The sequence below is a fragment of the Pieris napi genome, chromosome 10 (genome assembly GCF_905475465.1).
Source record: "Pieris napi chromosome 10, ilPieNapi1.2, whole genome shotgun sequence".
Lineage (NCBI taxonomy): Eukaryota > Metazoa > Arthropoda > Insecta > Lepidoptera > Pieridae > Pieris > Pieris napi.
Window position 1 is genome coordinate 9,601,248 of NC_062243.1, and position 16,933 is coordinate 9,618,180.

A 16,933-nucleotide genomic window follows, 5' to 3' on the forward strand; every position below is an offset into this window, starting at 1 on the left:
TAATTTATGACCTCGTTAGTGCATTTCTCGAAAAACAAATGTTTATCCGAAAAAATGAATTTGTAAACATTTAAGGTGCCGCAAATGTATCGCATTGTAATGTCATACGCATGCGTAACGCGTAATCGCACAGGATTCGAAGCGTACGTAGAACGCATCGGGGTGCAGTGCGCGGGACGGGTTCAATGGTATTTGATATAGTGCACTAAAGTTCTTTAACCCCTTAGCCTACCTGCAATTCCTGCGAATGAGGCTCGGCCGATGTCCCTGACTATCGGCCACGTCACTTTTTAGGTCGACTTATGTTGTAAGGATAGCATAATACAAGCTATTATCGATGTTACGTGAACTATCTTAGGAATGATAGGACGGTACAAAAAATGCATCTGACGATTGTTAAATGTTGAATGTTTTTATTCAGTGTTTAGTTGTGTGAGAGGTGCTTGAGAAGTGTAGAAAATAAATAGGGCCTATTGTAACGTATTGCATTGATATTTTTAAATTGCCTATTTACATATATTATTTGAATATATTCCATAAGTTTAAAGACAGTAAATTGACAACAATTAAATAATTCAGTGTTGCTAACGGGATGTGACCAAAACGCAATCTTTATTGTTATACTTATATATTGTGTATTTGAATATATTCAGTATGGATGATGTTTAAATTAAAAAATTCGTTGCTTCAAAAGTTGTATGCTGACTATAGTGATGTAATGCATTTATCGTTAAAACTCTGGTCACGTTCAAAATGACCGCATGTCAACTTAATCTAGGATTTTAAATATTCGCAACAGGTACTGAATGCGCGGGACGCAGTTTAGCAAACGAGGGGGGAAGGCAATCAGGAGGGGGGCCTGGACTGGTTTCCGTTGTTTCGCAATATCACGAGTTCAATGACGCCTCCGTATTTATAATTATTATTGCCTGTGTGTCACGCTGATGTATCTACGCCCCTTCACTTCTCATGTTGACGATTCTGAACGCGTAAGCACTAGAAAATACCTAGCCAAAGGATCCACTGTAGATTATTAATGTCTTATAATGTTTTCCTTCCTTCTTTTTCTACCTTTATTAGAGTTACGTAAAAGTTTTCTTGCGTGTGCCTCTCTTTTAACGATAGCAACTTTTGCTTTGGAGGTAATGTATCAGACTCGTACTTACCTAATAAAATATGTACAGTGTCGGGGTATTAAAAAAAATATAGGGGTTGTAGTCGCGACAAGCAAAGTAGTCCAAATGACAAAATATGTATGTCGGTAAATCTGTAATCAATTATCGAATCAATACTTAAACTGAGACTTAGACATAGAAACAAAGTACCTATTAACAAATATAATTAACAATCTTCTATTGCTGTCACAATAAGTGATAGGTTCGTAAGGGCAACGAAAACTAATATTTATTCTTCTACTGACCTAAATCAGTTATCAAAGAAAGTAAACTGACAAAATCAATAAATTATTCATGTACATATTACTAATATTTTCGACATTAACCTGGAATAAGTAATAACTTTATTCACATATTTTTGTTATTGAATTGCTGATGTTATTTAAATCTCGAACTAGTTATAACAGTAACATCACCTTCAGATATCAAGTCTTTTTTCAAATGAAACTTCGACAAAAGTAAATGTTTTTCACAAAAACTGTGTTTTTATTTATTTAAGACTTTACGTTGTGGTGTTAGCTTATCTGAGAATTTCTTTTGAATTTTATTAAAGTTTTAGACTTTAAATTAAATTATATATATCGTCTGTTGTTGGCTGGCGCTTGCTGTTACCGCGACGATGACCTCAACCAGCGAACGTCGACCTAACAGTGAGCAGGCCATTCGCAGATGCCACTCATAAGGATACGATCTTTGCCACGTTTCATCAGTGATACAGAGAATATATTACGCAGATCCTTTAAATAACCATTGAGTGATCATGCCAATAAATAGGATTTGTGAGGGCGATATATCCTTATTCCAATGCTTATCCAAACAGATTAGCCGGATCCATAGTTTATTATGCTCTGTGCTATGTTTTCACTTGCTCGTATAGTTAAGAAGAACATCGTTAGAATACCAGCATGGGTATGAGGTGCATTAGGTAACCTATTTGCCTAAAGAAAAAAATTTGCAATGTACCAATTTTCAATTTGGGGGTTATGAGACTACGAGTACATAATATACAGTGCCATAGGACATAACGTTTATTGTGAAAAATTATTGCAAACTTTAGCTAGTTCATTCAATTATACACATTTACACAACTATAGGTTTATAGGAAAATGGTAACTTGACCCAGAATTGTTGTTTTATTTTCATATATTTGACAACGTCAATGTACATATGAGATGCTTTACTTTTCAACCAAAAGTTTATTTTATTCATTTACATACAATATGTTACTTTCGCGGGCTATCAGATAATTCATTCTTCTCGAAATATTCAAGAGTTTCGTAAGCGGCCGTGGTCGATGACTCCGAACATTCTAGTACATCTCTCCGCGACGTTACGTAACTGCGTGAAAGCCGTGTACACAGTGCACCGTCTGCACCGTTTCGAGTTTTCAGTCATCCACGAGCTTGAACTATTAAGTGCCTCTTTCGTATAAGGAAAACAATATTGGTTAGGAACACACGACATAATTTATTAATTTCGTTTTTGAAACGTTGTGTGTTGAAAACGGAAGACTGATTAAAATCATAATCTATTTATTTATTTACACTTCGTTGCAGTAATACAGAAATACAGTACAATTAAAAAAAATAGAATCCTGCGTATTATATATTAAGTTCCTCTTGACTAACTCGGGAACGAATTTGGCGCACTGTTGCTCACTTGGCCAATTGAGTATTTTTGTATTATAATTAACTAAATATAATATATATGTGCAAGTCCAAATGCTTTATTACAATGCAATAATTTCGCCCAAATTAGTTAAGAGCTTTAAATGGATGAGAATTTCGCCAAAAATTACTTTGTTTAAAAACATATTGTAGCGTGTAATTAATATAATTTAAATACATTTAACCTTGCAATATCCTGACGGAAAATAAATGTCATTGTCACTGCGTTATCAAATCTAAAACCATTTTTATATAATTCTGGGTCAATGTACCGAAACGATGTTTTGTTCGGCTTATCACGTGTTTATTATCTAGTACGTTATGTATGCCACTGATAATGGTTATATCTTTAAACAAAGGAGTGACATCTTAGCTGAATCCTAGAGTGGTAATTGGATCTAATGGGTAACGATTATGAACGGTAAGGATAAACATATTATGTATATTATCATAATATGTTTAAGAATAGAAACCGAAGAATCTGAGTAATACGAATAAGTATTCAGGGGTCAGTGCACTTTAGTGTGAAATCGCAGCAAATGAGTCAGTCATATCCGTAAATACCTAATTAAAATTTACATATTATGGTCATTTAATGGAACTCAGACTCTTCTTAGTACGTATGTGTTTTCAAAACTTGAAAATTTATACAACAATACCTTTGTTGTTTGTATGATGCCCTTAGGAAATAATGTATTAATGAAATCATTAAGGGCATTGCCCTTATGGCTCTAGGCTGACTGCATATAAATTATAATATGATGCAGACAAATCACGGCACTATAACGTATTGTATTAAAATATGCTACAAAGCTTAAGACGTCATTATCAATGCATCATATTGTTTACGTGCGTGGTACTGTAGATACACAGACTTCCATTCATTCGCACTGACGTTATAAGTTAACGCACAGATTTATTGTATTCTATTAAAGTTATTTGATCAGTATACCCTGGCATGAATACTTGCAACGCTATATTGCCAGGATGCTCATCAATTCAGGACGTGTTGCCCGATCCTATCGGCAATCCACACAGGATTGTTCTAGACTAGACCTATACAGTTATATAACGGAACATTCATTTCCGCGTCCAAGCATTCAAAGTATCAATATTTTTAGTCAGCCTAATTGTTGATATCCAAAAACCTAATGGCCTGTTCTATATGAAGACACTTTCGTACAAAGTTCGGAGACATGAGTGACCCATAGAAATGTCATACCACACTAGCTCATAGGAATAGGGGAGACGTGCACGCATTGCGGCCAACGACCGCGGGAACTTGAAACTATTACACATGCGCGCACCCTAGACGACTTATATAAGTGTCGATTTTTAAATATTAAGTTAAGGAAAATTATAATTGTTTTGCAATAAATTTAGACTATATAACTTTTAATTGAAAAGTTCTAGTATTCAATGTTAAGTTCCTATAGATTTCTATTTCACCACACTATACTGAAACCTCATATATGATATTAGTAATAATGGACATCGTACCGAATTATTTATGATTGCCAAATAGTCATAACACATTGGGGGTGGTTGTGGAATGTTCTCGTTACGTCATATCGCGTCAAAGCAGCTAAAATTAACAAGGGGACGATGGAAATGGAAAATCGCGAGGTGCATCGGGATGAGGGGTGAGGCGCGAAGGGGGGCCGGGTACTGGCGTGCACTGGCCTATATGCAGTGCGACGACACGGCGCCCGGGAGCGATGCACTCTAAATACATAGTCGCGTACTAGACGCACACTCAGTCACACACCTATTTTTTTCACTGCAGTTGTAGGGCGACGTCAAGTCTCGCTTTACAATTTCTTGAAAGGAGCCCTCGAGCTGAGAAAGATTGAAACCGTCGCGTTCCTTACATTTAAGATTGCACTTAAAAGATTGCTTCCGTTCTGTATACCTGTTGTTGATATGAGAGAGACAATACATCAGACGAATTCTGTTATGACAACCGAACACACGACACCGACGTATTGCTTAAAGCTTTTCATTTTCACTGTAATGTTCATTGAAAGTCGAACGAAGAAATGTAAAAGAGAAATGATATAGGTCGGTTTGAAATTATTCATGAGCTATACATCATGGAGCTTGGTAGTCGAAAGTGGAACGGATACAGTGACCGGTGGTATTATGCAGTAATGCATAGTGCAGTGAGGCGCTGACCGCAGACCGCTGAGGTAACAGGTTCCGGTGTCGTGCCATATCAGTCGCTTTGCAATTTTTTTATATCTACGACACAGGAAGCTCTACCTCAGCCCCATACCTCTACACTGCAGGTGTAAAACGCAATGTAAAGTTATCAAACCAACATCATTCATTCCAGTTTCAGTTCTACGCTCCAAATAAATTAACTAGATCTCCAAGTCTAGTTAATTTATTCTCTAGTCGGTCTATGACTTTTAAGTCATAATATTATTAAATTTTAATGAGTCCATATATCTGATAATTAAAGATTAAAGTTGGGATCTGGTAGACAGTACCGGTGACCTCAGAGCCAGTGCTTTCCACGCTCAATGTATCAGTATCGCAATCCAACAAGGAAATGATTTATTAAAATATTTTTCTACACTACCACAGGGATCTTTATAAATTTATTTTAGTGTCTTATTTATTTATATTTAATTATTATTATGTATTGCTTAGGTTAAAATTATATTTATAAAGGAATAATTATTTATTTGAGTTACAATCTCGTTAAGTAAAAAACCACGGATAAATGTCATAGCAAGCTATATAAAACATTATTCCAACCAGTTACTCCATAGTACTGAAAAGCTAATGAATAAGTCTGATATAAGCAGACGACACATTCGTTATCATGTATTACATTAAGTCAGAAGGCCAAAGTTCAACGACCGTAACTTTCCAGAACATATCGAACACGTGAGTAAACAAAATAACCTTACCTGCAATCCTGTCAGGTGGTAGCATATTATCGTTGTTTTCCGATTCCATAACGAGGAATTGGCAGGTTTAGGTTATAACTAGCGCGCGGTTGAGGACAGTTTGGCGCGAAAGCTGAACGTAGAACGCGTGGGCGATTAGGACGCATGCGCGGTGGTTGAGTCCAGCCAAACTTACCCCATCACTACCAGGTTTTATATTTAGCTTCAAGTTTATAATTACTATTTAATTCGTGGGGGCAGGCTATATGCTTTCGAGATTTCCTTTTCGTCTTACGCCTTTTCAGGTATTTTATTTTTAATCGCACCTTGCATTTGTACGCTTTACTTGTAATGTTATTGTCATTACTAACTTATTTACATAAATAAGTCTATGATGTATTCTATAATTTATTAATTTAACAGTTTATTTAATTAGAAGGTAAAATTTAGTTTCCTTTTGAATTTAATTCAGTTACTATTAAATGTTTATTATTATAAATAAATAGGACATACTATTCTCCTTTCGAATTGAACTAACAAGCCGCGACACTTAATGAATACTTAAAATTGTGCGCTCTTTCCTATTAAAAAACCAAAACGATACTCGTAAAATATGTATCAAAGGAGAGCACGATTAAACGATCAAGTGATAAAATGCTAAAAATCAAAGTTCACGAGGTGAAACGGGCGGATGGAGTGAGGCGAAGGTATAGTAAGGGGCAGGGGTCAGCTCAGTTCACGGCCGCTTCACCCACCCCTACCCAGCTGCACGAGCTAACATGCTATTTATAGTATTGAGCTCTGCTATTTAGATATATAAATATTTTGTATTTATTTATATCTCATTTTCAATAAAAAATTGACAAAGTAAATAAACATAGAAATACGACTTAATTATATAGTTTATTAAATCATTATTATTAAAGGAATATATGGCATTAATATTGACAGTATACCTATATATATAGTACTCATTAATATAAGAATGTATTTATAAATATCTCTTAACAATTCCCTTTAAAATTAATGGTCATTTAATCATTTCTAAATTATACTATTCGTCATGTTTAGAATAAAAAAATTATGCTTGGAATTCTTTTCTAGCAATCTTTATAGCACCATTTTACACAAAGACTGACGAGTGGCGCCATCTCTCATATCATCATCCTTTATCCTACTCGACGCTAGATGGCGTGGATAAGAATTAGCGGTTTCTTTACAAAATATTTATTTGTACAAGTAAAACAATTATTTTATTATGTTATTTTTATTATAAGCAATTAAAAAGATTTAAAAAAAATTAGATTTATATATAACCAAAATTTATATAATAATTTGATTAGAATAAAATATAAAATAGAGAATATACCTATAGAATATATATCATAATTGGTATACAGTCGTGATTTGATGCATGGTAAATGCATAGTGAGGGTGTAAGGTCAATGACCCGCTCCCTTGCCTACTTTGAGCGTATTTAGAACACGTAGATTCCCACTTACAATCAACACGACACCACAACTAGGCCAGCGCTGACTCAAGAAGACTTAATCATCAACTTCTACATAACGTAAGCACAACAATTGCGTCGTCATACACGGATCACGTAATGGTTCGTCCTATTTTTTGCCTATTACATTTGGAAAGTAAGTAACGTGTTATGTGCTCACTCCAAATCCATATAAAAAAGAAAATAGAATATAGACTAGGACATACTAGAACAATGCCGGATTGAGAAAAGTATTACACGAATTATTTATAGAACTTTTAGATTTAGATTTTTTTAAGTCGACTCTGCATCTTTAGGGCCAAAAGCTAACCACTTAAGACCAACATCACCGGTAGGTATGGAAGTGGCTTTTTTTCTACGCTTATTATCTGTGTATTACTTATAATAATTGTCAATAACTATAATTTCCGCAATTTCAATTTAAGGAATATGTTTGTATCATTCATGTATTGGGTATTTTCCGCTCATTTTGCCTGGACGAGGTCCGCAGCCGAGCTGCATGACGCGAACGCAGATCAAATTGGGGTCAGGGCGGCGCGGGCGTCGACCTGTAGCCTCGCTCAACCCGTTTCCCCTCACTCCGCAACCCTTTCATTTGAACATAATTCCCTCTTAGCCCGGTTCTCCCCGGATTACGAGAATTACATCACGGTTACTCTTCCTAGAAAACTTTCACTGACAAACTTTTTATTCGGAATTACTATTCTTAGTAATTTAAACATTAAATGTTTTTTACGCATTAAACGTTTTTTTAATTTTTATTTAGTACTAGCGGTTAGTATTAGCGGTAAGGTTACGGTTTCACACAGCTGGATATAGCTGGAAATAGCTATATATATAGCCTATGTTAAAAACTAAAAAGTGAAAAAAAAATTTCAAATCGGTCCAGAATTTTTTTGCTAAACAACTGTAAAAACAGTACCATATCTTTGTTTGACATCTTTGTTCTTTTGTCTCAAAATAATGATGGGATTAATCGTGCAAATATTATCTGTATTTGCAGAGTTAACATATCCAAGTGACAAGTGACAATATTATGACAAAACGGGGACGGATTTAGAATGACTTTAAACAGTTATTTGCGTGGCGCGGGGTAGAGCGGCGAGCGTGACCTAATTGCTGGCGGGTGAACGAACTCGAGGCCTTGATCGCAATACCGAGAGAACGCACCCCGCGTCCCGCATCCCGCGCGCTCACCTAGCTTTGCGCGCGACTACGTCATATCAGAGCTTAGTGCTTAATACTTATCGCATTGTTTGCTTAATCCTTGTCTGATAAATTGAACTTCTTTTTTTATTTTTTTTACTAGAAAACTATTTCTTTTCTTATTTTCTCTTAATATCAAGTGAATTGGCTTAATTTATAGATATTATTTTGTATTAAATATCTCTACATATTTTTAATTTATATTAAATCAGTTTATGATTATGTATGGTATATTAATTTAATTGAAATAAAAATGTGCAAATATTTTAAAAGTAAAATCTTCAAAAAAAATAGTCTAGAATTTGTATTCATCATCCAGTCAAGTGACGTTTGAGAGAAAGAGACAGTGAAACTGACTACCAGTAAAGAATATAGAGTTGCCATAATATAAAAAAAAAAAAAAAAAAAAGAATATAGAGTAGCGATTGCAAAATATTCGTTGTCGCTATTTGTATATGGAGTTTTGGCACGAGAGACTGGGACGACTATATGTCCTAAGTCGCTGTCGAGATTATTATTAGAGTATCGGTGCTAGGTTATTCTGAGGCGACCTAGATATCGTACGGGGCCGTTGACCGCGGGCCCTCGGCGTGCGCGCGGCCTCCAAAATAAAATGGCATTCAGTGCGATGGGCTTCACTTGCGAAATGCTAGTCGCTTGGCGGTTTAATAACGACAGTAGATACCTTCTCGATCTTTTGGTGACTTATGCAATGTGAGAGGTATGATTACTAAACGAAAAAAAAAAAAACGGACAAATAAACTTGCTGTAATAAGTAACTAGAAATAAGTTTACATTTTCAGTTTGTTTTTTGAAAACTGTGTTGAAATAAGAAACAATTGATGAATTCCTTTTAGTTAATTAAAGAATCGAAAGAAATTCATCAGATGTTATGTTGGTATAATAATTTTATTTATGTTTTTATATCATTTGAAGTTGAATTAACGCAATAGAGACAGGCTATGATTAGCGTCCAATATGGCTAGGAAGGCCGAGGGCAACGAACTCTGCTTGACCCAATTTCGCAGCCCTCGATCCCCCTCCCCCCTCAGTACCTTACGTCGTACATGAAAGTGAAAAGAACATCCCTAAGTACTAATCAATCTCTGAAAAAGTTCAAGTATGTGTTAGTAGTAACTTAGTATTCCTTATCATTGTGATGGCGATATGAGAACAGCTGATTGCTCACCTGCTAGTACTCTGCCGAGCAGAACATCATTGTCAGTGGGTGCCGGCGCGGATTCCAGGTGCTGTCGGCACTCGGTCACAGTCATATCTACCGGGAGCCGCATGGGCCAGTACAACAGGGGCGCGTGTGGCCGGCGGCGGCGTCAGCGCGAATGGCGCGAGTTTCGCTACGCCAAACGCCGTGGCTTGATACAGGGGCGTTCGTAGCACGTCTACAAGTCCGCCCGCCCCTACGATCTCCCCTTACTATCATTCGTCTACCCTTAGTATTTTTTAAACCCGCCGCGTTACGTTTGGTTTTTCATTTACTTCATTGTTATCGTGTTTTACTGTTTAGATTGAACAATACTATATTGATAGCACATATCATTCATTACCCGCCAATTATATAAAAGCACAAAAACTTTACACGTATCTGTGTCCTCTAGATTTAATATTGAACGATGTTAGTTTTAAAACGTACAGATTTTGATACTGGATACCTAATAAGGTTATGAATGCTAGAATTTGGATATATTTTTGGTCCTCAAATGACTACCATGTTAACATACAACTTAAAACTTGTTTCGATGTTAACATAACAAGTTTTTAAGTGTATAAAAAATTATTCACAAACAATGTCACTTATAAATAAACGTTTTAAATTAAATTAGGACGAATATTATTAACCTTAATTAACAAAGGCGAAAATTAATAAATTTGTATATTTTTTTAATGAATTGCTATCATAATAATACCTTCGTTTGACATTGTATTATTATAAATACTTCAAAAATTCATTTTTAACTTTCAAAAGACAATTAACGCCACCATAGTAGGTAACGTTGGTGGCTTATAATTATAAAAAAACAACTTGCTTAAATATTACTTTAAAATAATTATAAAAAAAACCATGATCGAATTGCAGCAAAAAAAATGCCCACATGGAAAATTGTCTTGTTTTCCCAAAAATCAAACCAAAATCAGAAATCGCATCACTTAAACCGTAAATCAATGGCGCCAGTAATCAGCCTCTTATCTGTCAAAAATATGTTTAGTCGGAAGCTTCCACACCAACCCATTGAACTGAAAACCTAATTCTAGAATTGGTGAGCGGAGACGCGTTTATAGGCCAAGGCAACTAATTTACCGCTAAGAGCGCGTTCAGCCGTAAATATGACATTTTTATGATCGTCGATAATTCTATGCAATGTACCAACAGTATGTTTTCAAGTGACGCATGGTTTGCTAAACATCGTAATTATTTTAGCCCATGAGATTTAATGGAGGTCAAATTTTAAACATTAAATATAATTTTATACTTTAATCTGTGACTTACTAAAATAGAAATTGACATAATATATACATAAAATAATTTATGATTAAATTTGTATATTTGTTGGAGCTCGGTGCTTACGAGTTTCTCTGAGAAAGAACAGAGAAACATATGAATAGTGTTGAGTTCTATATAGGTTTGTTTGAAGTCACTTTACGCCCCAATGAGGCATAAGGTAGAACCATTTATGCGTCTGCTTCATTGATCAATTATGATTAAGTGCCTAATGGGTCAGCCTTCTGCGCCTTAGGAAACAATTAGGGTTTCGCTAGCAATCAAAACCACAGGACCTCCCAATCAGGGTTATACGACAAGTTCGTATGTAAGAATATTATGAGAATAATCTATAACCCGATAATTATTAGGAATATTGGATAAAATTAATAAAGCCTGCTTTAAACTATTGTTACGTATGTTTCATAAAAGGTATTTCACGTAAATTATTGAATATTTAGAGACGTATTTCATATAATCAGCTTAAAACAATTCGTAACGCGTAGCAGTCTTTCGTAGAAAGAAACGTAGCAGAGATACAAAAGACAGTACATAATTATTTTTCCTGTTACTGCATATTTTTATTATATTAATGCCCTCAAACATCACGCATTTTAAAATGAGGACAATCAAATACTTATGAAAATGTATGTTAAAAAATGGATATACACGTGTGAAAACATGAGAATTTAAGAAGGCGTAGCGCTTATCAGATCCCTGCAAACTCCTCACTATCGAGTAACACATAATATATCAATTATATAAATTATATATACATATTATACAAAATTTAACCAACTTTTGTTATATGAAAGTGGTTTAATATAAATTTTTCATTGTTACATTACGCGCTAGTATAAAGAAATATATTTGATAACTCTACGAAACATAGAGCGAACTACTTTCTGTTGATATTGCAACTTTTAGCAACAACAACAAATTACTGTTTTTTTTTATTTTGTGGTACACTTTGGCACCAGTATATTTATTGTTTTTTCGAGTAAAATAATTGGACTCAAATTAAATAATGTAAAAAGTATTTAACGTTGTATATAAACGTTATGAGACGTACCAATAAATGCAAAGTATCCGGTCATAGTTCGGGTTATGCCAGACCCAGCATCAGGTCGCATTGACGTCATCAGAGGTCACTCACCTTTTACCCTCCACCCCGTTTGCCCTATATTCGAGCTGGGATATAAAGTGTTGGAATTAAGTTAACGTTCTCCGAGATCAAATGATTATGCATATACAAATGATTGGATTTATGAGAACTATTTATTTTAATTTCAAATTTATAAAAAAATGGCTATAGTCCTATAGTTAGTAATGCATGGACTGAACATCAAAGATAATTTTATGTCAGTTGCGTTTTGTCTCTCATTATCACCATTATATGGAATATGCGTTAATCAAGCCGAGATCTTAAAAGAAAGAACTTAAAACGTGTTAAAATTCAATTATGTCTGTCAATATTCTATTATTTGATATAATTAATTTACAAGAGTAATAATGGAGATTCTCTCTCTATACCTAAAATGTATGACAATCACATCAGCGATCGACAAGTACAGGGAAAAACCACGCCTTAATTAATAATACTAGAAATCAGGTTGTATCAGGAATCTGGGAGCATTTCTAAAAGATAAGAATATTTTTATTTCTTTCTTCAATCATCATTGAAACAAAAGCGGACGGGTTTAATAGGTCAACGGCGCTTAAGTCTGAGACTGCTAAAACAATGCCGTGGCAAGGCAATCTTGTCATATAAAGTTTTTTCTAAATAATAAATTTGCATTATGAACTGTAGAAAAATATTTTTAAGAAACGTTATATAATATAGCAGCACTTACAGCCTTATCTATATCTATTATTTCTATAATTTTGACACAACATTTAAGTTTTGTTGTTAATTAGACGACATAATAAATTACCAATGACCTAAGTGTTAATATTTAATAAATAAATAAATCAGTGGCACTAAAACCTTTTTAGGTCTGGGCCTCAGATTTCTGTTTGTGTCTCATGATCATTTGTCAATCTAATAGGCAAGTAGGTGATCAGCCTTCTGTGCCTGACACACGCCGTCTACTTTTTGGGACTAAAGCAAGCCGGTTTCCTCACCATGCGAGCGAGCGAAATGCATGAGCGAATGTTAAATGCGCACAGCCGGGGATCGAATCTACGACCTCAGGGATGAGAGTAGCACGCTGAAGCCACTTGGCCAACACGGCTCATATTAATAAAATAATAAAAATCGTTAATATTTAATATCAAATGTAATAAAAAGTTATTATTGTATATCCGTTATAGTCAATAATATATCAAGTATTTATCCAAGTCTGTCCTGCCATTATTTTTCACTCGCTGGATTTAATGTTAATAGAAATGATAGAGTTGGCTATCGTGGTAGAGGTTTGGTAATATATTTACTTGTAGTCGCGCATCCCCTATTCCATTATTATTTATTAGTTCATTTCCATTTACTAAAAGCATCCTGGGCTACCAATACGACGTCCAAACGTGTTTTTCATCTTCTTTACTCCGTCTTAATCCAAAAACTCTTTCCTACCAAAGAAGTTTCAGTTTTAACATAGATAAAAAATGAGACGACGATTTTTACTCGGAGAACATGATCATAACTGAAGTGAGATTGCGGCGCCCGAGTGATTGTCAATTAAATTGCCGTGGCTTATAAAATACTAGTCAGCGTAAGGAGTTTGACCCCAGTGAGGAAAGTGGACTATAATGGCATACCACTTTCATTTTCGCGTAACTCTCACCGCGAGTCGAAACCGAAAGTGTACTACTTTGGATGGTGCGTGCGCGCAGCCCCACCATACCGCCCCTCGATCCAACTTTCCTACGTCAATGTACGCTTTCTTCTGATTGCTTGGAGTGGGACTTATGCAATTCGCTTTCTAATTGCATTGTAATCGCAGCGTGACAGTGTCATTACGTTATTAGTATTCTGTTATTTAATTAATTACAAAATCACATGAGTTTTATAATCTAGATGTTTATTATAAAAACTAAGATCTTACACTTATTGTTTTTAAATTTTCGTTCTATAGTAAAGGTATTATTATGCTAACTTTCTTTACAAATAAATTACGGATAACTGTTATGATTTATGAAATATCATACCTATCTATGATATTATGTAAAAATAAAACAAACGCAAAAAGCTGTAATAATGTATTGTTCGCCGGGCCGTCAGTTCAAATCCGAACGAACGTAATTTCTAAAATGTTTCAGTTTAAAGGCTATCCACCCAATTCCCTACTTTTTAGTATGTAAGATTAAAAGTAATACACAACATAATAGAAACGTTTTCAGTGTCAGACGGAAAGTGCTAACCGGGTTTTTGGCACAAAATTGGATCACAAGGCTGATTGATATACATAACACTTATATTCAATTACGAATCAAACTAAATTTTTATAAAATATTTATAATTTTTTACATTGACCGGATTTATGTTGAATCCCAAGTACTAAGTAGTACTCAATAATTTTAATTCAATATATTATGAAACAAGGAAACTAAATAATATAAAACCAATTATACATTTAACTTCATTGTATTCAGTTGGTTTATAAAACGATTTCGAAATACTAAAAAATATTGATTAATAATATTGTGATATATTTTTTACCCTGTTTACATATTTAACGGCGTTAATCTTTAGCATACAACCAGGCTAAAGGGTATTAATCAAAACACTATAGGTACCTACATATAAATCATAAGTAAAACTAAGCAATTGACTTAATAATCGAGACGAGAACAAAGGCGTATAAATTAACTTTCATAATTTCCCGAAAACCATTTCAGATGAACCAACCGTCTAACACGAATTTGATTGTGTCGGATAAAACTAACCGTGTTGCTAGTTGAAATCTAGGTTTTTAGTACGAAATTTTGTAGATATGCATAAATATGTGTCGAAATGAATCGAGGCCGTTCATCGTATACAGATGTACAATTTAAAAAAGTATTTTTACCCCCCAGACAACATTTAAATCAATTTTAAATGGTATAAAGTCAGAGTTGAGTTCTTTGAATTAAATATTGATGGAAATTAGGAACATATAGATATGTAGATATAAAATAAAATAGATATATAAGATTAGAAAAATAAAAAATATAGACCTGCTGGATTTAGATATCAGGTCAAGGTTTATTGACCCAAAAAGTACAGAAACTGAATCATAAACATCCCGGATCTTTTCGTTAGTTTCGATTTAATAATGAAATAGTTGAGTAACGTTACCTATATATGTTTAAATTATGTATTTTACCGTGAAGTTTATAGGATCGCTAATTCGGGTCAAATGATAGTTTTTTTTAATTTTCTATTTGTAATTATACAAGACTAAAAAACATTGCATCCTAGCGTGTTTCGCACAAATATACTTTTTTTAATTTTTTGCTTCAAACTATTTACTTATAATCATTCTTTAAGCCGACATTATTTTGTTTCTGAATCATTTAACAATTGTTTTACAACTTCTGTTGTAATAAGTAAAGAATGTCACATGTTTAAATCTATGCGAAAAGTAAGAGGTTTGCCCCGGAGCGCGCAGCCTTGAGGGCGTTGAATAAAATTGGCAATATCCTGGAGAGCCAGAAGCTCGATTGGTGAAACCTTGTGACGTTCAAAAGTCGGTCGACGAACTCTCCAAGGCCGGACCTCGCTTTCTTTGTTCAAGCTGTCGCAACCAATGTTCGGGCTCACAATTCAACCTCGGCTCGTTTTATCAAGCGTTCACCTATCAACACAACCACTGGTAAATATTATAATCTCGCAGCTTATCGACCGAGTTTTTAATTACCTACTCTTTATTGAAGGCCAATATACGCTTAAAGTTTTATATCGTGTATAAGGCTTTCATAAGAGGTGGAAACTGTGTTTTTATGTCACGTCAGAGATGAAACACAGTTTGGATAACTGGCACTGACATCAATTATTGTTACGCTCATTATTATACATTATAATTATGATTTTTGTATTTCTGTATAAACTTATTAACTTAATTTTTTTGTATTTCTGTATAACTTATTTAACTTTATAATTCATGTTTAACTGGAAAAACATGATATTTAGCACATGGCGTATAAATTTGAGGTCCCGGGATCGATCCCCGAGGATAAATTACGAAAGCTGTTCTTATGAATGGTGTTTTTAATTACAAAGATTAATGAGAAAAAGCAACAAAAAAAAACTTTATTCCCGTTTTTAACTTGCAAACGTTCTTAGCTTTTTACCCCATATTACTTTTCAATATAAAACAATCTTAATGATTAATGCTTGAATAACATTACAGATCTTAACGAGATATGTTTCATTTAGATCTTCTTTCACAAACGACGGGACTTTTTTTATTACAGTAGAGAAATTTCTACGGTCAACTCAGTTTCACTGTCTGACAATTTTATTCATAATTAGTTTAATTTGATGACTCAAAACGCTGCAGATAAATCCGCTTGTCTTTAAAATAACAGTAGGAGTTTGAGATCAAAACGTATGTATGTTGGATTATTATTAATATCACTCATAAGATAACACTCCCCATAATTTAAAAACGGGCAGCCTTATCACGAAATTTCTATTGGTATGTTGCAGGTAACCGATATAAAATATTACTCGTATGTTGCTTTTAAGTCGATTTTTTTAATAATATCGATTTCACTGAACGTGCATGAGTAAAGTTACCGAAACAGCACGTGCTTTGAACGAATACGTTCCACTAATTTTGGCAATGAATATATTTGAATTATAAAATGTGTCAATTTTAATGTCGAATTTCCTTTAGTAAATTTCCATAATTATTTATCACCATACGTCGTCTGTAGTGCTGCCTTAGTGGCTTCATTGTGCGACGCTCATCCCTGAGGCCGTAGGTTCGATCCCCGGCTGTTCACCAATGGACTTTCTTCTTATATGCGCATTCAACATTCTCTCAAACGGTGAAGGA

The 16,933-nt window shown here is 34.4% G+C and overlaps 1 protein-coding gene across 3 annotated transcripts in view; it reads right to left on the reverse strand.

Annotated features, from left to right (window-relative positions):
• The window catches only part of LOC125052883 (ecdysone-inducible protein E75), a 69,052-nt gene that overhangs the window by 23,632 nt on the left and 28,487 nt on the right, over window positions 1–16,933 (reverse strand). Inside the window, exon 1 of one of the 3 annotated variants that reach the window (XM_047653936.1) lies at window positions 9,645–9,790. The exons of 1 other annotated variant lie outside the window; for it this stretch is intronic. In XM_047653936.1, coding sequence (XP_047509892.1) covers window positions 9,645–9,747 — 103 coding nt within the window. In that variant the 5' untranslated portion in view covers window positions 9,748–9,790. Of the gene's footprint in view, window positions 1–5,760; window positions 5,801–9,644; window positions 9,791–16,933 lie in introns of those variants that run through there. One more of the 3 variants, XM_047653937.1, reaches the window with a different exon arrangement.